The sequence below is a fragment of the Balaenoptera physalus genome (genome assembly GCF_965194825.1).
Source record: "Balaenoptera physalus genome assembly, chromosome: 20".
Lineage (NCBI taxonomy): Eukaryota > Metazoa > Chordata > Mammalia > Artiodactyla > Balaenopteridae > Balaenoptera > Balaenoptera physalus.
This window is the reverse complement of record NC_138901.1, coordinates 12,454,059-12,474,791: the sequence shown is the minus strand read 5'-3', so window position 1 is coordinate 12,474,791 and position 20,733 is coordinate 12,454,059. Positions and strand designations below refer to the sequence as shown.

Sequence of the window (20,733 nt, the reverse complement as noted above, 5' to 3'; positions counted from 1 at the left end):
CTGTCCTGCCCTTTATTCCACAGTGTGCGAACCAGAAGCCCCCAATGATGAAGCCAAGGGGAAGAATAGAGCAGGGAGTATGGAGCTGCCCTGGGACTACCTGGGGGCCTAGGGAGCACTGTGTGTGTGTGTCGAGGTGGGGGAGGGGCGGCGTGTGGCCACGTGAAGCCATGTTTTCTGGTTTGATGTGCCAGTCCCGTTCTGTGTTGTTCCTGAACATCCGCGGACAGTGCCACACTCCACTGACAGCCCCTGAGCTTCCGAGGGCAAGGCAAGAGGGGTTGCCAAGGAGCCAGGCGAGGAGCGCAGCATCGTTTGATTTCAAGACAATGAGGCTGCGGGGCACTAGCCCCAGGGAACTGCCAGGGCTCCTCTGGCCTCACAAGGGTCTGTCTGTGGCCCCAGAAGGTAGCCAGGGCGGTGCAGGGCGTGGCCACCAGGCTGGGAGGGCCGTCTTCCTGGACTCTCACTTGACCCCAAGACGGGATGTCTGTTTCTTTTTGGTCTGGAAGTTAAGGGTTTTTTGTAAATTCGGTAAACATTTGAGCAGGGGAATTACAAAGGAGGGCGCGCCGGTGAGCGGAGACGCAGAGTTCCGCCGGTGCGTGTGCGCGCCCGCGGGTGAGAATGGCCACGTGCGCGCGCGAGTGCCTCTGCCCAGGGAGAATCCTTTGTTCAAATCACACCAAGAGGTGTCCGTACAGAGCCCGCTCGCCAGATGGCCGCGCCCCGTCCCCGCAGCCGGCTGCGGGGAGCCCCCGCCCGGCCTCGGGAGCGTCCCCCCGGTTCCCGCGCCCGCCTTGCGAATTTGGGAGGCGAGGCAGGGAGGACCAGCCGCGCTGCGCTGCGGTGACCGGCAGTAACCCCGCGCGGGGCGCCCTCGGCCGGGTCAACGACCGCCCTCGCCCGCTGCGGCCCGCGCAGCACCAGAGGCCGCCCGGCCCATCACCCTATCGCCTAGCAACGCCCACTCGCGCGCCGCCATTGGTCCAGCGCGCACGCCCCCGGCCCCCGATTGGCTGCGGCTGCAGAGCGAGCCACGCCCCCGGCCCGGCTTTGCTCGGCCCGGACGCCGGCCCTTCAGTCCTTAGGCCCGGGGGTCCGTCCGGCCCCCAGTGTGGCCCCAGTATAACCCCCAGAGTGACCCAAGCAAGCCCCGTCCCGTTTCCACTGCGCGCCGTGCACACGTGTCCCCCGAGGCCCCCGGGGTGGGGGCGGCCCCGGGAGGCGTGGGGCGCAGAAGGGAAGTCGTGGGGCGGGGGTGACGCTGCGCCCCGCCCCGGCGCCCCCAGAGTCCCGGGGTCCCCAGCCCGGCGCCCCCCTGGCGCGCCCCCGCGCAGAGTCCCGGCGTCCGGCGGCGGCGCGCGGCATCACCCCACTGGCGGCGGCGCGCCTGGTCCCGGGGCGCAGCCCTGACGCTCATTGGCCTGGGCGGCGCAGCCAAGCTGTCAGCCCATGTGGCGTGTCCGCGCGGGGACGGCAGCGGTTAAATAGCGCCGGCGCGGGCCTAGAGGGAGCCAGAGAGACGGAAGCGGCCCGGCCTCCCCTCCGCCGCGCGCTCCATCCTCGCTCTCCCTCCGCCGCCCACGCCACCGCCCGCGCCCAGACCAGGTACGAGCGGCCAGGCCGGGCCGGGGTCTGGAGTTGGTTGCCGGGGACCGGAGTCCTGGGGCCGGGCAGGGGCCGGGGCGTGGGTGGTGCGGTCAGGCTCGAGGGGGCGCCGCCGGCCCTCATCTTCCGGCCTTGGGCGCGCGTCCTCTGGCGCGCCAGTGGTGAGGGGTCGCCCCGCACAGCCTGCCCTGGTCTCGGGGTCCGATCCCCCGGTCTGGATATTCGAGCCCCACGGGGCGCCCGAGGCCGGGCGGCGAAAGGCCCTCGCGGCATGCCCCAGGCCCGGCGGGGCAGGTGGGCGGATGGCGAGGGGCGGACGCCCAAGAGAGCCGCGAACAGCCATTTTGGTCTTGGGCTGGGCCGGGCGGCTGCGGACCCTCGAGGGCCTGTAGGAGCCCCCAGCCTCCCGTTGTGCGCCCAGCTCCCGCCGCCCACAAGGGCCTCGTTTTGGGCCAGGCCGCCGAGCCACTCCATCCGCGGCGTCCCCCCACCTCCGGGTGCGGGATAGCCGAGTCTCAGCCGACCGGAGGGCCTAAGAAGAAAGGAGGGTGGTGGGTGGAGGAAGCGCGGGGCCGGATGAGGACGGCTTCCCCACCACGTGGGCTCCGTTTGGAGCCCCGAGCCCCCGAAGTTCTGGGGGGAGAGCGGCTCCTGCCCCGTACAGCCTCGCGGCGGCGCATGCGAGGCCGTGCGCTCTGCAGGGGTCTCCACCCCCTTGCGTCGTCCCGCCGGACTCCGCGTGAATAGCAAGTAGGGGGAGAACAGAGCGGGCGCTTTCTGGAGAAGCAGGCGCCCCGGGAGCTGGTGCCTCTGGGGCGGCAAAGGGCTCTTTATTTGGCGCTGGGGGAGGGGGCTCCCTCTCTGCCGGGACAGCAGGGCGATCAGGGCACCCAAGGAAGACGCTCTCTCCACTTGCTTGTGCTTTCCCTTGCTCAGAGAGACGCTGGAGGGCCGCTGGTTGGCGAGTCCAGCGGTCATTAGCGCCATGAGGCCCTGGAGCCTTGGCGGAAGTGTGCAGGATCAACCCTGGCCTTGCCCCCTTCCTCAGGGGCTGTACAGGAGCCTCCATCCTGGACCCACAGTCTCAGGGTAGCCTAGGCTCCCTCGTTGGCGCCTTGGGGACCTGGGTCTGGGTAGGCAGGCAGGCTGCCTGGAGGTTGGCAAGCAGGACTCTGAGGCCTCAACCTGTGCAGGTGTGTGGGTCTGGGTAGCACTTGCCTGGCACCTGACCAGGAGTAGTTCTCCAGGTCGGAGCTCACTGGAGCGGCCATACAGGCTGGGTCTGTCCACTGTGGGGCAGGGACCAATTTTGCTCCAGAGCCCCATCAGGCCTTGGCACTCTCAGTGCCCGAGCCGTTGGCCCCAGCATGGAGGACAGTGTGGGGTGCTGAGTGCAGAGTCGGCCAGTCAGCGTGGGCGCCCCTTCTCACCCCCATGTTTGCCCTTTCTCCTTCACCTGCTAAATTCCCTTAGCCAGCTGTTAATAGGTTGACGGCCAGGCAGCCCCTTCCTAGGAAGGGTTTGGGCCCTTCTCTGGGCTGGCCCTGCCTGCCTCCCACTGTGAGGCCCCCTCCTGGGACCACTGCAGCAGGGAGTTGCAGCAGGGCCGTTTTGGGGTCATCCCAGGCCAGGGCCAATGCCCAGAGAGCCCAACACTCCCAGTGAGAGGTGCAGGCAGGCTGGACCAGAGTGGACTCCCCGCCTCCCAACCACCGTACACATACTTCACCCAGGGCATCCGTCCCGGCTGGCACACAGCGCAGGAGCTGGCCATGTGGATCTTTGTTGTGGGGCTTTCTGAGCTGCTGTTCTCAGACCCTTGGGTGGGCCAGATGGAGGAGGGGGGTCAGGAAGCTGGGGCCGGGGGAGCAGCTGGGCCTCCAGTGAGGCTGCAGACTGGGAATGTGGGAGCTGAGGTTGACCAGTGTCCAGACCCCCACACCACCCTCCCTGCAGAGAGAGCAACCATGGAGGAGGTGGTGATCGCTGGCATGTCCGGGAAGCTGCCTGAGTCGGAGAACTTGGAGGAGTTCTGGGCCAATCTCATCGGCGGTGTGGACATGGTGACGGATGATGACAGGCGGTGGAAGGCAGGTAAGTGGGCCTGGGTTCTCCTCTCGCTGCCGCTGGGTACACAGTCTCCAAGCTACCAGGACAGGCCCGCTCTGGCCTGAGCTCCCGTCCCACCTGCAGAGCCAACGGTCACCCAAGGTGAGGCCACGCTGCGGGCTCTTCCTGCGAGATGGTGCCAGGAGAAGGCTCAGGGCGAGAGAGAAACTGGGGCCTCTGGCCGGTGGGCTAGGGACTGAACTCCAGTCCGCAGGAGACTGAGGGCTGGCCCTGGGCATGGTCTTTGCCCACTTCACAGATGAGCTAGGTAAGCTGCTAGGGGGCAGATCCAGGGCCAGGCCAGGTGGGTGAGCACCTCCGGCCCCACTGCCCACCACCTGGTCCCTGCAGAGCCTGGCCAGCCACTGCTGGCCCACGTGTCCCAAACTGTCAGATAAGACATCAGGCTCTCCCAGGAAGCTGGTTTGACTCCCTCACGCCCAGTAGGTTCTTCTGCAGAGCGGCTCTACCTGATCTACGAGATGTGAGTCAGTGTGGCGGAGCCTGGCCTGGCCTCAGCCTCTGGGGCCAGTGGCAGGCCAGGCAGGGGGTCTCCAGCCGGGACAGGACAGTGGTGGGTAGGAGGAGGGGGCACTCCCCCCCCAGTGCTGTGCTCTGGGGCACCACCCATGAGGCTGCCCCTAGGGCCCCCTCTCAGAAGTGGGCCCACTCATCCCAGGGAGCCTTGGCTCCCTGTTGCCGCAGGGACGCCACTGTCAGTCACTCGGGGCTGTGAGGTTCTGTGGCTGGCCCCTCCATCTGCACGTGTTCCACAGGACTGTATGGCCTGCCCCGGCGGTTAGGCAAGCTGAAGGACCTGTCCCGGTTTGACGCCTCCTTCTTTGGGGTCCACCCCAAGCAGGCGAACACAATGGATCCCCAGCTGCGCTTGCTTCTGGAGGTCACCTATGAGGCCATTGTGGACGGAGGTGGGTCATCAGGAGGCTGACAGCCAACCTGGGACTTCTGAGGGCCCATCCCTGGGGTTCCTGCTGCCCCTCTTGAAAGCGTTTCTCCATTTTGCTTCTAAGAGCAGCACGTGTTCATAACAAAACATCCAAAACATAGAAGCTGTTGAGGAGGGAGCGGAGTCCTGGTCTGGGGCCGATGGGCTGGGGAGGCATTTGCCTTGGGCAGGTCACGTTTCACAAGTGCACACCAGAGGTGTCCCAGGCTTGTCCTAATGCCCCAGTTACCTCACTGCCCATTGCATGGCTGATCTTGGGGGCGAGGGCAGGGTGCCAGGCAGAGTAGGAGGTGAGATTTGGCCCCAGGACTCTTGCCCTCCACACTGTCCTCCGCCAGGTTGTGTCTGGCCTTGGACAAGTGCCTCGAGGCCAGCTGCCCCTTGTCCTGGGGCACAGACTTGTCCCAGGGACACCAGGGACATAGAAGTCCTGCCAGGTGGGAGAGGGGAGGCTGCCATGTGGGTGAGGCCCCTCAGTAGGTGAGTGGTGAGAGCTCAGCTCTGAGGGGGAACCTGGGGCCTGCCTGCTCCCACCTGTGGTCCACAGGGTGGGTATCCTGACCTTGCAGTCTCTTGTCCTGCAGCAGATGCTAAGTAGTCTCTGGGGTTGACACTGAGCGTGACGGGGTCATGGACACGTGCTGCCTGGGGTGGAGTGGAGGGGAGGTGAGAGGACCCTGGTAGGGGAAAGTGGAGGCCTTTCCACTGCCCAGGCCCCACCGGGAGACCTTGGATGCTGCTCCCCAGGGGCTGGCCAGTGTCCCTCCCTCCTTCCCAAGCCTGGACACTCGGCCTTTGTCTCTCTCTGTCTTCTTATCTTGGCCCGCCCAGGGCAGGCCGCCCTCAGGGCTCACCAGACCCTGCCAGCAACACCAGGGGCCAGGGGAGTAGCCTAGGGACAATGCTGCCCTCTGTCCCCACCTCCAGCTGTCTCTGGCCGCTGCCTGACCCAGAGCCTGGAGCCTCACCTGGCACCCCGCCCGTGCCTGGGCCCCGGTTCCTTGTGACCTGGTTATCCATTCTCAGCCCTACCTGGGCTGGCCGCCCCACTGTGGCTCTGCTCTCTTTTCCCTGGCCCACCTCGTCCCCTCCAGGGTCAGGCTGAGATGGAGCCTCCTCTCACCCAAGCCAGAGAGGCTGAGAGACAAGGCCTCACCTCCCAGAGCTGGGTGGTGGACTGGGTGCGTCACAGCAGCTAGGGCTGACCTCTGTCTCCTACAGGCATCAACCCAGCTTCCCTTCGTGGGACGAACACCGGTGTCTGGGTGGGTGTGAGCAGCTCTGAGGCCTCAGAGGCTCTGAGTCGAGACCCTGAGACCCTCATGGGCTACAGTATGGTGGGCTGCCAGCGCGCCATGATGGCCAACCGCCTGTCCTTTTTCTTCGACTTCAAAGGTGGGTGCACACACAGCTCCTCTGGGCCTCAGACTGGGGCAGGGTGGGGCCGGACGGCAACTGAGACCTTCCAGACTCTGACCTCCCCTCTCCGAGGAAGGCCTGCAGGGGCGAGGTCCCGGTGTCATAGGCTCCACATGGAGGGCACCTGCTAAAGCTGCCAGGGCCCCAAGGTTGGGGGAGTCCCACAGCTGCACTATGCCCTTGCCTGCAGGGCCCAGCGTTGCCCTGGACACAGCCTGCTCCTCCAGCCTGCTGGCCCTGCAGAGCGCCTACCAGGCCATCCGCAGTGGAGAGTGCCCCGCGGCCGTTGTGGGGGGCATCAACATCCTGCTGAAGCCCAACACCTCGGTGCAGTTCATGAAGTTGGGCATGCTCAGCCCTGAGGGCTCCTGCAAGTCCTTTGATGCAGCAGGTGAGGGCGGAGGGCGTGGGAGCACAGGATAGCACCCCCAGCCCCCGTTTCACCCTACACCAGCCCCTGAGCTCTGCCCTGAGCTCCTAGGCCTGAGGTGCCCTCTGCCCCCAGGGGACGGCTACTGCCGTGCAGAGGCTGTGGTGGCCGTCTTGCTGACCAAGAAGTCCCTGGCCCGACGGGTGTATGCCACCATCCTCAATGCTGGCACCAACACTGACGGCTTCAAAGAGCAAGGTGGGAGCGGGCCCGGGCAGGGTGAGGGTGGGGCTGCAGACGGTTAGGTGATTGGTGGTGTGCTGAGGCCTGGCCCCGCCCATAGGAGTCACCTTCCCCTCTGGAGAGGTGCAGGAGCAGCTCATCCGCTCCCTGTACGAGTCTGCTGGGCTGACCCCTGAGTCCCTGGAGTATATCGAAGCCCACGGCACTGGCACCAAGGTGAGAGCCCTGCCTGGCCCTGTGCACACCCCACACCCCATGCCAGAGAGGCGCCGGGGTGGAGTCCTGACGTCCCTGAGTCCCCCACAGGTGGGCGACCCCCAGGAGCTGAACAGCATCACGCGGGCCCTGTGTGCCACCCGCCAGGACCCCCTGCTGATCGGGTCCACCAAGTCAAACATGGGGCACGCGGAGCCCGCCTCGGGGCTTGCAGCACTGGTCAAGGTAGGCGGGCGGGTCTGGGGCCATCCTGCCCCTGCCTCCTCAGCTTCCTGCTGCCCGGTCGGGGGAGGATCCCCACAGGCTGTGCTGTGGAGCGTGGGCCACTGAGACCCAGAGAGCAGGGTGCCAGCATGTAGCCATTCCCTGCCTTAGTTCACCAGGCCAGACATTTTGCCCAGTACTGCTCCACAAGAGACCAAGCCAGAGGGTGCGGAAGCAGCGGGGCGGCCCCACCTCTCCGGGGCTGCCCTTCCCCATGGCCTGCTGACCAACTGGTAACCCAGAGCATCCCAGTCACCACTGCTCAGGCTCCCTGGGTCACTGTAGCCACCTGTCCGCAGCTCTTAGATCGGGACCTGGGGTGGGCTCTGGCTGAGGGACCTTTGTGTCTAGATCCACGGTCATTAGTCTGGAGGTGGCAGGGGCCCTAGGTGAGGCCCAAGGCCGAGAGGGGAAGGGGCCTGCGGCTTGGTCACCAGACCACTGCACTGGGGCTGGGCAAGGCTTGGGGGAAGGAAGTCTGTTGTAGTGGGCAGGTGGCCCTCAGAGTGTCCTCAGGAAGGGAAGTACCTGAAGCCCACCCTGACCAGCAGGGCAGGGAGCCCGGGGCTGGCCACCCCACTGACCATTAGGCACCCATAGGTGCTGCTGTCCCTGGAGCATGGGGTCTGGGCCCCCAACCTGCACTTCCACAGCCCGAACCCCCAGATCCCAGCACTGCAAGACGGGCAGCTGCAGGTAGTGGACCGGCCTTTGCCCGTTCTCGGGGGCAATGTGGGCATCAACTCCTTCGGCTTCGGCGGCTCCAACGTGCATGTCATCCTCCGGCCCAACTCCCAGCTGCCCCCGCCGCCTGCCCCGCACTCTGCCCTGCCCCGTCTGCTGCGGGCCAGCGGGCGCACCCTTGAGGCTGTGCAGGGCCTGCTGGAGCAGGGCCTCCAGCACAGCCAGGACCTGGCCTTCGTGAGCATGCTCAACGACATCGCAGCCACCCCCATGGCCACCATGCCCTTTCGTGGCTACGCTGTGCTGGGCGGCCAGGGCGGCGACCAGGAGGTGCACCAGGTGCCGGTTGGCAAGCGCCCGCTCTGGTTCATCTGCTCCGGTGAGCCCCTGGCTCCCCAGGTTGTCCCCGAGGGCAGTGGGGGCAGGGCCGCGCAGCCCTGCCCTGACGCCTCTCACTGGGACAGGGATGGGCGCACAGTGGCGCGGGATGGGGCTGAGCCTCATGCGCCTGGACAGCTTCCGCGACTCCATCCTGCGCTCAGACGAGGCCGTGAAGCCTTTGGGACTGCAGGTGTCGGACCTGTTGCTGAGCACAGATGAGGCCACCTTTGATGACACCGTCCAGTCCTTCGTGAGCCTCACTGCCATCCAGGTGCACCCCTGGGGTCTGGGGTGAGCGGGCCGGCAGGGCGGTCAGCCTGGCATCCCTGGGACTGGCATGACGTACCCTGTTCCCCCAGATTGCCCTCATAGACCTGCTGACCTCCATGGGCCTGCGGCCTGACGGCATCATTGGGCACTCCCTGGGCGAGGTAGCCTGCGGCTACGCCGACGGCTGCCTCTCTCAGGAGGAGGCTGTCCTCGCTGCCTACTGGAGGGCCCAGTGCATCAAGGAGGCCAACATCCCGCCCGGGGCCATGGCAGCTGTGGGTAGGTGTTGCCCTGTGCTCCCCCACCCCACTCCACCCATGGGCCTGAGGGTCTCCGTGGGAGGGGACGTCTACGCTGGCACCTTCGACATTGGTGCTGGGCAGAGGCAAGGTCCTGGAGTGACTCGCCAGCCACCGTCCTCCTCACTTCAGGGTGAGAGCGACCCTGCCAGCCTGTTCCAGTGTGCCCTGTATGGCCTCCCTGAGCCTGATGGCCTTGGTGCTCGGCACACTTGCCCATGGGCATCAGTAGAGGCCAGCCTGGTTTTCCCATGAGCCTGAGCTAAACCCCTAGGGGGCTGCAGGGGAAGGAGTGGGCCTGTTCGCACTTCAGGCAGACAGGGCTGGGGATGGGAGGACACCCGAGAAAGCCTGAGGGACTGGCAGGAGAGTGAGGCCAAGGTCCTCTGTGGTTGGTCAGACGTAGGAGCCTTTGGCGTCAGTACCGAGCCGAAACTGGCTCCCGCCTGTGGGGTAGCATTAACGACACCTCTGCCTGAGATCAGACACGGCAGGGGTGAAAGCGCCTCGTAAAGGTGCCGCTCTCTGTCGTTAGGGCCACCCCGGCAGCGTCTTCCTCCCCCTGGGGAGGGGCCGAGTGAGGGTGCCAGCTCCCTGTGGCCACTTTCTGAGGCTGTCTCTGCCCTCAGGCTTGTCCTGGGAAGAGTGTAAGCGGCGCTGCCCCCCTGGTATCGTGCCTGCCTGCCACAACTCCGAGGACTCTGTGACCATCTCTGGACCTCAGGTGGGCCCTGGGAGGCGAGGCCTCATCCCCAAGTCCCCTCCTATCCCTCAGGGTGAGCTCTGCATGGGGAGGCGGGCACAGGCCTAGGACTGCTCGTCCAGCGCCCCTGCCCCCTCCCCGCCCCCACCCCAGGCCGCAATGTCCGAGTTCGTGCAGCAGCTGAAGCAGGAGGGTGTGTTTGCCAAGGAGGTGCGGACAGGTGGCATAGCGTTCCACTCCTACTTCATGGACTCCATCGCCCCTGCGCTGCTGCAGGCCCTCAAGAAGGTGGGTTGCTGCCCCACGGGCTGCCTGGCGGGGGCTTCCCGGAGGACAGGCAGGCAGGCGGGCCCAAGCTCCCTCACGCCGACCCAGCCTGGCCATATGCGCAGGTGATCCGGGAGCCACGGCCCCGCTCCGCGTGCTGGCTCAGTACCTCCATCCCCGAGGGCCAGTGGCAGGGCCGCCTGGCCCGCACGTTCTCAGCTGAGTACAACGTTAACAACTTGGTGAGCCCCGTGCTATTCCAAGAGGCACTGAGGCACGTGCCTGAGCACGCCGTGGTGCTGGAGATCGCCCCCCATGCCCTGCTGCAGGTGCGCGCTGGTGGGGCAGGATGGTCAGGTCCGGGAGGGATGGCGGTTGGGGGCATGGCAGGGAGGCAGGCTGGCCGGGCTCTGTGTGGCCTTGTGGGGGTGGGTGGGAGCTAGTCAGAGGGAGGCCCAGCCTGTCTCTGCCTCGCAGGCTATCCTGAAGAGAGGCCTCAAGTCCAGCTGCACCGTCATCCCGCTGATGAAGAAGGACCACAGGGACAACCTGGAGTTCTTCCTCGGCAACGTGGGCAGGCTCCACCTGATGGGGTGTGTCCCCTCTCCCTGCTTGACCCCTGGGAGCCCCTCAGCCACAGGCTGGCCTTGAGATCGTCCCCAGGAAGTGGGCCTGTGGGTGCTGGGCCACCGTCACACCCTCGCTGCAGCCCCCACCCCACCCTGTCTCGGTCATCCCTGGGCTCGTAGGGGAGAAGGGTTGGCAGTGGGTCGGCAGTGGGTATAGCAGGGTGGTCCCGGGGACACGTGTGCTCCTCACATCTCCCCTCTCCACCCTCCAGCATTGACATCAACCCCAACGGTCTGTTCCCACCCGTGGAGTTCCCGGCTCCCCGGGGGACCCCCCTCATTTCCCCCCACATCAAGTGGGACCACAGCCAGACTTGGGATGTGCCCGCCGTGGAGGACTTCCCCAGCGGCTCCAGCTGCTCCTCTGTCACTGTTTATAAGATCGGTGAGTGAGATGCGGGCAGGCGGGGGCGGCTCCTTCCTCCTGGTCGCTGGCACTAAGGCCCATGCCCCACAGATGCCAGCCCTGAGACCCCTGACCACTACCTGTTGGATCACTGCATCGACGGCCGTGTAATCTTCCCCGCCACTGGCTACCTATTCCTGGTCTGGAAGACGCTGGCACGAGCCCTGGACCAAAACATGGAGCAGGTGCCTGTGGTGTTCGAGGACGTGACGCTACACCAGGCCACCATCCTGCCCAAGACAGGTGAGGCAGGCGGCTCAGGATGCGGGGCGGGAGTGCTGCCTGCTGACCCCTGCTGCTGACCTCTGACCCTGCTGCCTGCAGGGACCGTGGCCCTGGAAGTGCGGCTTCTGGAGGCTTCGTGCACCTTCGAGGTGTCTGAGAGCGGCAACCTGATCGTGAGCGGTGAGCAGGGGCACCCGCCCAGGCTGAAGAGTCCCTGGTGGGGGTCTCTGGGTGGACCCTGGCTGCCAGCTCAGCCCGGCCCTGCCCTCAGGCCCTTCTGCCACCCCTGCCCACAGGGCAGATACACCAGTGGAAGGACCCCGATCCCAGGCTCTTTGACAACCAGTATGGCATGGACCCCACACCTGTAGACCCCACTGCTGCGATCCACCTGAGCCAGAGCGACGTGTACAAGGAGCTGCGGCTGCGGGGCTACAACTACGGCCCCCACTTCCAGGGCATCCTCGAGGCCAACCTCGAAGGTGGGTGCAAGGAGGCCGCACTTTATACCCAGGAACGTGCTTTGGGGCTAACTCCTGCTGCCCAGCGTTAGATGCCCAAGCCGGGTGAAGGGAAGGCAGTTGCTGGTGTGAGGCGGCCACATGCAGGAGAGGGCCCAATGGGGGAGAGACCCAACCTGGCCGAGCTGACGGTCCCTCCATCCCAGGTAACACAGGCCGGCTGCTGTGGAAGGACAACTGGGTGACCTTCCTGGATACCATGCTGCAAATGTCCCTCCTGGTCCCGGGCCATCGCAACCTGCGCCTGCCCACGCGCATCACCGCCATCCACATCAACCCCACCACCCACCGGCAGAAGCTGTATGCGCTGCAGGGCGAGACACAAGGTAGCCCTGCCCTGGCCCCGCACACTTGTGTCCCTGCGCCAGGTGCTGCCCACACTTACCCAGCATATCCCCGCAGTGGCCGACGTGGTAGTGAACAGGTGTCTGAACAGCATAGTGGCCGGCAGCGTCCACATCTCGAGGCTCCATGCCTCGGTGGCCCCTCGGCGACAGCAGGAGCAGCTGGCACCCATCCTGGAAAAGTTCTGCTTCACACCGCACGTGGAGAGCGGGTGCCTGGCTGGGAGCCTGGCCCTGCAGGAGGAGCTGCAGCTGTGCAGGGGTGAGGCCTGCGCCCACCCCCTTCATCCCGGGGTCCAACTCCCAGTTCCTGTGCCCAGTCTGGCAAAGGGGAGCTCATCACCTCCCCTCATCGCCCCGTCACAGCCCCTCCTTCATGTGGAGCCCACATCTGCCTTCCCCTCATGAGTGCCCCCAGGCCTGGCTCCCCCCGCCCAGAGCTGATGTCTTCAGAGGAGGCCTAGGACACATAGGTGACAGATTTGTTCCCTCCTATCTGTGCCCCCAGCCAGCCGCACAGGCGTAATGCCATGAGACAGCTCCCTACACAGGGCTCACACCCAAGCTGATGGGTGGGGGGAGCTGGGGAGGGGCAGCAGGGCTGTCAAGGCACTGAACCCGCCCTCTGCAGAATCCACCCTCTGTGGGGCTCACACCTGGGTGGGAGGCAGAGCAGCCCTTCACCCACCTAGTGGTCCCGATGGTTGATGCCAGTTTCTAGCCCTGGAGGACCGGACTGCCCACTCCATCCCTCTATTTGCTGTCAGTGGGCAGAGCCGGGCGGTGGGTCCTGCTTACCTCCGAGTCCCTGCTCCAGGCAGACACCAGTTGCTGGGGGACCTTCAGGAACCCCAGCCCAGCTGAGGCTCTTCCCTAGCACCCGTCTCTCTCCTCCGCAGGGCTGGCACAGGCACTGCAGACAAAGGTGGCCCAGCAGGGGATGAAGATGGTGGTGCCCGGGCTGGACAGTGCCCAGGCTCCCAGGGAGGCCCCGCAGCAGGGCCTGCCTCGGCTGCTGGCCACCGCCTGCCAACTGCAACTCAATGGGAACCTACAGCAGGAACTGGGCCAGGTCCTGGCCCAGGAGAGGCCCCTGCTGTGTGACGACCCCCTGCTCAGCGGCCTCCTCGACTCCCCAGCACTCAAGGCGTGCGTGGACACTGCCCTGGAGAACACGGCCAGCCTCAGAATGAAGGTGGTGGAGGTGGGTGCCGAGCGCAGAGGCAAGCACTGTGCATGTGGACCCAGACGCAGGCAGCCCCAAGCATAAGGAGGGCCGGGGCCCCTCTGATACGAGGTTGCCCAGCTTGAGATGGTGCTGAGGCCGCTCAGACACTGAAGGGGAAGGGGCACAGAGAAGGGACTGAGGTGGGCTCCGCGGGTGCTGTGGACAGGGCAGCGCTGGCCAGTGGCCTCAGCGGAGTTGGTGGGTGGGTCTTTCTGGGAGACGCCCAGCTGAGGGGGTGGGTGCGCCTGCCCCGTGGCAGCTGATCCAAGAAGCTGTTCCACCCCAGGTGCTGGCTGGTGACGGCCGACTGTATTCCCGCATCCCGGCGCTGCTTAACACCCAGCCCCTGATGCAGCTGGACTACATAGCCACTGACCGCCACCCCCAGGCCCTGGAGGCTGCCCAAGCCAAGCTGCAGCAGCTCGACCTGACCCAGGGCCAGTGGGACCCTGTGGACCCGGCCCCCAGCAGCCTGGGCAGGGCTGATCTCCTGGTGTGCAACTGTGCCCTGGCCACCCTTGGTGACCCGGCCACGGCCGTCGGCAACATGGCGGCTACCCTGAAGGAGGGAGGCTTCCTGCTGCTGCACACGCTGCTCGGAGGTTACTCCCTGGGGGAGACTGTCGCCTTTCTCACCTGCTCTGAGCCGCATCAAGGGGGGCAGCACCTCCTGAGCCAGGTGTGGGGCGGGGCCGGGATGGGGAGGGGCTGGGATGGGGAGGGGCCAGGAGGCTGCTGAGCACTGACCCCCCCTGCAACGCACAGGACGAGTGGGAGAGCCTATTTACCGGGGCATCCCTGCACCTGGTGGCCCTGAAGAGGTCCTTCTACGGCTCTGTGCTCTTCCTGTGCCGCCGGCCGGCCCCGCAGGACAGCCCAGTCTTCCTGTCCGTGGAGGACGCCAGCTTCGGATGGGTCGACTCACTGAAGGTCAGTCCCTCCCAGCCCTGGCCAGGCCTGACTGACGCAGCTCTAACGCTGGGGCCTGGGGAGCCCCCAGAAGCCAACCCCTCCCTCGTTCTACAGAACATCCTGGCTGACGACTCCTCCCGGCCCGTGTGGCTCATGGCCATTGGCTGCACTACCTCAGGTGTCGTGGGCATGGTGAACTGTCTCCGAAAAGAGCCTGGCGGGCACCAGATTCGGTGAGATGCCCACTGAGCTGCATGCCCCTTGCTCCTGCCCTCCAAGCCCCCCCCAGCTTCCCCTCACCTGTCTGGCTGCCCATAGGTGCGTCCTGGTGTCCAACCTCAGTAGCACATCCCCCATCCCTGAGATGGACCCAAACTCCTTGGAGCTGCAGAAGGTGCTGCAGGGGGACCTGGTGATGAACGTCTACCGGGACGGGGCCTGGGGGGCGTTCCGCCACTTCCCACTGGAAAAGGGTGAGCCCCCAATGTGCCACCCTGCCCCCCCAGGCTCCTCACCTCGCAGCTGGGTGGGCTGAGAAGGAGAGGGCAGGGGGACCCTGGCCGGAAGCCCTGCCCAGCCCAGGGCTGCACGTGACCCTGTGGCAGCTCCACTTTCTGTCACCCACAGAGCGGCCAGAGGAGCAGACGGAGCACGCCTTTGTAAACATCCTCACCCGAGGGGACCTCTCCTCCATCCGCTGGGTCTGCTCTCCTCTGCGCCACGCCCAGCCCACTGGCTCTGGAGTCCAGCTCTGTACCATCTATTATGCCTCCCTCAACTTCCGAGACATCATGCTGGCCACGGGCAAGCTGTCCCCCGATGCCATCCCAGGTACAGGCAGCACACAGTGGAGGGACCAGAACAGAGACCTTCGGGGCCAGGACCTGGGAAGAGGGGGTCCTCACCCCGCAATGCTCAGGAACCTGAGAGGCTCCTCGAACCCAAGCTCACACACTGGGGTCCTCCTGGGGAGATAAGGGCCTCATCCGCCATCTGCCCCCAGGAAAATGGGTCGCTCGAGACTGCATGCTGGGCATGGAGTTCTCCGGCCGAGATGCCAGAGGCAAGCGTGTGATGGGGCTGGTGCCCGCCGAAGGCCTGGCCACCTCCATTCTGGTGTCTCAGGACTTCCTGTGGGACGTGCCTTCCAACTGGTGAGTCAGTCAGGGCTGTGACCTGGGGCCCAACATGGATGTGGCCAGGGGTCAGGCCAGAACTGACCCCTGCGCTGTGCCCATAGGACCCTGGAGGAGGCAGCTTCAGTGCCCGTCGTCTATACCACAGCCTATTACGCATTGGTAGTGCGCGGACGCATGCAGCCTGGGGAGACAGTGCTCATCCACTCGGGCTCGGGCGGTGTGGGTCAGGCCGCCATTGCCATCGCGCTCAGCCTGGGCTGCCGCGTCTTCACCACCGTGGGTAAGCCTACAGCCCTTCCCAGAGCCCAGGACTGCCCCTCCAACGCCTGACGCCCAGACTTACCAGCAGCGTCTCTCCCCACCAGGGTCAGCTGAAAAGCGGGCATACCTCCAGGCCAGGTTCCCACAGCTCAACGAAGCCAGCTTTGCCAACTCCCGGGACACGTCCTTCGAGCAGCACGTGCTTTGGCACACGGCCGGGAAGGGTGAGTGGCTCCCATCACTAGCCAACCACCATCCACCCATATTCTCAGCCCCTTCCTTCTTCCTCCCATCCCCCCCTCTCCGGCCAAGCTGGAGGAGACACCGGCCCAGGCAGGGACAGGGTCTGGCCTTCCGGACTTGTGCCACGTTGGCTGGGCAGTGGTCTTGACTGTGAGGACCCCTCTTGCCCCCCAACCCCAAGGTGTTGACCTCGTCCTGAATTCCCTGGCGGAAGAGAAGCTGCAGGCCAGCGTGCGGTGCCTGGCCCAGCATGGTCGATTCCTGGAAATTGGCAAATTTGACCTTTCCAACAACCACCCCCTGGGTGAGGCTGGGCAGCAGGCCGGGTGGGCAGGGGGCTGTTGGGCAGAGCGGGGGTCCACAGGGTGGGCTGTCAGCTGAGTGGTGAGGCCCCCACGTGCCCACCTGTCCAGGCATGGCCATCTTCCTGAAGAACGTGACTTTCCACGGGATCCTGCTGGACGCAATCTTTGATGAAGACAGCGCCACCTGGCGGGAGGTGTCGGCGCTGCTGCAGGCGGGCATCCGGGACGGCGTGGTGCAGCCCCTCAAGCGCACCGTGTTCCCCAAGACCCAGGTGGAGGACGCCTTCCGCTACATGGCCCAGGGCAAACACATCGGCAAAGTGGTCCTCCAGGTGAGTAGGGGGCCCCAGGCACCCCCAGCTCCGGCCCCTGCCGGCAGTGTGTGAACAGGGATGCTGCTTGGGCTGCAGGTGCGCGAGGAGGAGCAGGAGGCGGTGCTGCAAGGGACCAAGCCCACCCTGACGGCGGCCTTGTCCAAGACCTACTGCGCAGCCCACAAGACCTACATCATCACAGGGGGCCTGGGTGGCTTCGGCCTAGAGCTGTCCCAGTGGCTCATGCTGCGAGGGGCCCAGAAGCTGGTGCTGACCTCCCGCTCCGGGATCCGCACAGGTGACCGGCCCCAGGGAGCACGAGGGTGGGGCGGTGGGAGAGGCCTCAGTCAGCTCCCCCTCATGTTGCTCTCTGGGCACCTGGGCTTAGGGCCAGAGCCCTGATTTGCCCATCCCCACCATCTGTGTCCCGCAGGCTACCAGGCCAGGCAGGTCCGTGAGTGGAGACGCCAGGGTGTGCAGGTCCTGGTGTCCACCAGCAACGCCAACTCGCTGGATGGTGCCCGGAGCCTTATCACTGAGGCCACCCAGCTTGGGCCTGTAGGAGGCGTCTTCAACCTGGCCATGGTGAGGACGGCTCTGAAGGGGCTGGAGCCAGCTGCCCAGGGAAGCCCCCCGCCCCGAGCAAGCCCTCCAAAGCCCTGGGGCAAAGGCAGGTGCTAAGATCCCCTCACCCCAGGTCCTGAGAGACGCCATGCTGGAGAACCAGACCCCTGAGTTCTTCCAGGACGTCAACAAACCCAAGTACAGTGGCACCCTGAACTTGGACAGGTGGGCTCCTCCCTTCTCTCTCTCCTTCTCCCAGCCCTCCCCCACACGGCCCTCACACTGCTGTCCAGAGACCAGGCCACAGGCCTCTGCCGGGGTCTGAACCAAGGGTCCGGGGAAGTGGAGGCGGTTTGGCAGGCGAGCCAGGGATCCTGCGCATGTCGGCCGGTGGGCTGGGGAGGCCGGCTGGGGGTGACTCAAGAACCCACAGGGTGACCCGCGAGGCATGCCCCGAGCTGGACTACTTCGTGGTCTTCTCCTCGGTGAGCTGCGGGCGTGGCAACGCCAGCCAGACCAACTACGGGTTCGCCAACTCCGCCATGGAGCGCATATGTGAGAAGCGCCGGCATGACGGCCTCCCAGGTGGGCCTGCCCGCCCCTCCTCCCCCACTCCTGCGGTGCCACCCTCACTTGTGCCCCTTCTCACCCCAGCCCCCCACCCTCCCTCACCCGCAGGCCTCGCCGTGCAGTGGGGCGCCATTGGCGATGTGGGCGTCGTGCTGGAGACCATGGGTACCAACGACACAGTCATTGGCGGGACGCTGCCCCAACGCATCATCTCTTGCATGGAGGTGCTGGACCTCTTCCTGAACCAGCCCCACCCCGTCCTGAGCAGCTTTGTGCTGGCGGAGAAGAAGGCCGCAGCCCACGGTGACGGCGGCAGCCAGCAGGACCTGGTGAAGGCTGTGGCTCACATCCTGGGTGAGGAAGCACCCTGCACCCCCCACTGGCAGACACTCAGCTCCCCTGAGTCTGGTCTCCCTGGCCGCGGAAGGGGGCATGCCGGCTTGCTCGTGGAGGGAGAGACACAGGTGGTCTGTGCAGAGCTGGGTGGGTGCTGCGTGCCGTGACCATAGTGATGATGGTTTGTGAAGACCCAGCCACCAGGGTAGAGTACCCACCAAGGCCCATCCCCCATTGCCAACTGAGTGCCTCTCCCCAGGCATCCGTGACTTGGCCACTGTCAACTTGGACAGCTCACTGGCAGACCTGGGCCTAGATTCACTCATGGGCGTGGAGGTGCGCCAGATGCTGGAGCGAGAACATGACCGGGTGCTGTCCATGCGCGAAATCCAGCAGCTCACACTCCGGAAGCTGCAGGAACTTTCCTCGCAGGCTGGCACAGCTGATGGTAGGTGTGGAGAGGGGTATCCCCGAAGCAGCACAGGTCCTCTCAGTGCTGCTGGCCTGTGAGCAGCCTGGACCGTCCCCAGGTCAGGGCTCGTCCATCGGGCCCCGTCCTGAGAGACCCTCAGTGGGAGCCCAGTGCCCCCACCCACCTCCTGCCCTAGCCACCAGCAGCCCCAGTCAGGTGTGTGCGTGTATATGTGTGCATGCTGGGGGTTTGTAGCAGGGGACCCCATGTGGCCCCAGCCCTCCCTGGCATCTGCCCCTCTTCACAGAGCTGGTGGCCCCCACACCCAAGGAGGACAGCCCGGCCCGGCAGCAGGCCCAGCTGAACCTGAGCACCCTGCTGGTGAACCCTGAGGGCCCGACCTTGACTCCGCTCAACTCTGTGCAGAGCTCCGAGCGGCCCCTATTCCTGGTGCACCCCATCGAGGGCTCCATCACGGTGTTCCACAGCCTGGCTGCCAAGCTCAGCATTCCCACCTACGGCCTGCAGTGCACGGGAGGTGTGTCAGGGTCCCGCGGGGCCGTCCCCACAGCGGGCCTCCTCCGTCCCCCAGTGGGTTGGGGGTGACGTGCACGTCCAGACGAGGGCTAAGCCTCGTGCTGTCCCTGCAGCTGCACCCCTGGACAGCATCCAGAGCCTGGCCACCTACTACATCGAGTGCATCAGGCAGGTGCAGCCCGAGGGGCCCTACCGCATCGCTGGCTACTCCTATGGGGCCTGCGTGGCCTTCGAGATGTGCTCACAGCTGCAGGCACAGCAGAGCGCCGGCCCCACGAACAATAGCCTCTTCCTGTTCGATGGCTCGCACACCTACGTGCTGGCCTACACGCAGGTGAGGGCGGCAACGGCGCCCCTGGGGCCAGGTCTGGAGTCCCAGCCCCTTGTGCCGCCACTGCAGCAGCCCCTCCTCCCTTTGCAGAGCTACCGCGCCAAGATGACCCCTGGCTGCGAGGCGGAGGCCGAGGCCGAGGCCATGTGCTTCTTCGTACAGCAGTTCACTGACGCGGAGCACGGCAGGGTGAGTCTGCAGATACCGCGTGGCCGGGCCTCCCGACACCCCTGCCCCCCATTCATGTGCCTGGCGCCACTCATTGTCCTGTCCTCCAGGTGCTGGAGGCGCTACTGCCCCTCGAGGGCCTGGAGGAGCGCGTGGCGGCCGCCGTGGAGCTGATCGCACAGAGCCATGCGGGCCTGGACCGCCATGCCGTCCGCTTCGCGGCGCGCTCCTTCTACCAGAAGCTGCGGGCGGCCGAGAAGTACACACCACAGGCCACCTACCATGGCAACGTGACACTGCTGCGTGCCAAGACAGGCGGCACCTACGGCGAGGACCTGGGCGCTGACTACAACCTGTCCCAGGTGTGCGACGGCAAGGTGTCCGTGCACGTCATTGAGGGTGACCACCGCACGCTGCTGGAGGGCAGCGGCCTGGAATCCATCCTCAGCATCATCCACAGCTCCCTGGCCGAGCCACGTGTCAGCGTGCGGGAGGGCTAGGCCAGAGGGTCCTGCATGTGGGACCCACCCCGCCGGCCCCCGCACCCCACGTGCAGCCACCAGTAGGACCAGCGCCCTCCGCTCTCCCACCCCCCACCCCGGCTGCCCTGGGCGCGGGGCTGGGACCCGCGCCGCCGACTCGGAGACCTGCCCGGTCTGTGAAGAGTCGGCTGAGCCGCCAGCCAGGCCGAGCTTCCTGAATCGCGCGGGCTCTGCCATGCAGGTCCATTTGTCGTTTCTCCGTTTGGATTCTCCTATTTATTGGGTCGCCAGGGAGACGCCGGTTGGTCCACCTGTGAGGCCGGCGCACGGGAGCCGGGCCGGGGCCCCATGATGCCGGCAGTGGAGCGGAGCAGCCCCGGGCACTGGGCACCCACCCTATTCGTCTGTGTTCATTTTTCAAGAAACAACATTCAAACTGCTGCTTGGATTTTGAAATTTACTGTAATTGTCTGTGTAAAGAACCATGTCTGGACCCTGTTTCATTTTTACACCAACCTGGTAGAAATGTTGTCTACTCTGGAGCCTCCCCACGATTAAACCGCACGTGCGCTCTGGCCTCTGGGCATCCTTTCTTCCCTCCTCCCTGACCAGCGCTGTGAGCCTGCGCTGTCCTGGCCAAGTCCTGGTGGCCTGGAGGAGACCACCCTCTGCTCCCAGCAGGAGGGAGGGGGCAACGCCTGGCTTCTGAAAGCAGGCTGGACACCTTGAGGCAGGGGCCCCTCTATCAGGGAAGCTTGACCAGGAGGAGACAGGTATGCAGTCTGATAATCCACTGGCCTAATTGTGGGGTACCCCCTAGGGTACCCTTGCCAGATTTCCATATCCCTCAGGGAAACCTCAGGTTTTCTCTCCTGGGCCTCAACTGAGTGGAGGATGCCCACCCACATTATTGAGAGTAAACTTTATTTGAAGTCACCTGATCATAGACGTGAAGCACACGGACCAAATACCTTCACAGCAACACCTAGGTGAGTGTTTGCTT

General features: G+C 65.5%; 1 protein-coding gene across 1 annotated transcript; it reads left to right on the top strand.

The window, feature by feature from the left end:
* Positions 1–1,467: 1,467 nt before the first annotated feature.
* On the top strand, positions 1,468–20,305 carry FASN (fatty acid synthase). The gene is made up of 42 exons (XM_082441988.1): positions 1,468–1,611; positions 3,568–3,705; positions 4,497–4,649; positions 5,909–6,082; positions 6,297–6,497; positions 6,612–6,734; positions 6,820–6,935; positions 7,026–7,160; positions 7,800–8,262; positions 8,348–8,535; positions 8,624–8,813; positions 9,463–9,557; positions 9,690–9,824; positions 9,929–10,132; positions 10,281–10,396; positions 10,645–10,817; positions 10,890–11,081; positions 11,163–11,243; positions 11,360–11,545; positions 11,731–11,910; positions 11,987–12,190; positions 12,828–13,132; positions 13,443–13,835; positions 13,922–14,086; positions 14,183–14,301; positions 14,387–14,541; positions 14,696–14,899; positions 15,072–15,222; positions 15,309–15,487; positions 15,573–15,692; positions 15,893–16,015; positions 16,125–16,348; positions 16,427–16,628; positions 16,764–16,915; positions 17,028–17,119; positions 17,328–17,479; positions 17,573–17,818; positions 18,060–18,248; positions 18,520–18,750; positions 18,863–19,083; positions 19,171–19,269; positions 19,359–20,305. Exons 2-42 carry the CDS (start codon positions 3,579–3,581, stop codon positions 19,746–19,748), a joined length of 7,548 nt encoding a protein of 2,515 aa, XP_082298114.1. The 5' UTR covers positions 1,468–1,611; positions 3,568–3,578; the 3' UTR covers positions 19,749–20,305.
* Positions 20,306–20,733: the final 428 nt, after the last annotated feature.

Bases quoted from the DNA above. Each gene is read 5' to 3' on its own strand.
- FASN (XM_082441988.1), top strand. From the start codon at position 3,579: ATGGAGGAGGTGGTGATCGCTGGCATGTCCGGGAAGCTGCCTGAGTCG. The intron at 7,161-7,799 runs GTAGGCGGGCGG...AGGCACCCATAG, and splicing joins GGCTTGCAGCACTGGTCAAG to GTGCTGCTGTCCCTGGAGCA. The intron at 17,480-17,572 runs GTGGGCCTGCCC...CCTCACCCGCAG, and splicing joins CCGGCATGACGGCCTCCCAG to GCCTCGCCGTGCAGTGGGGC.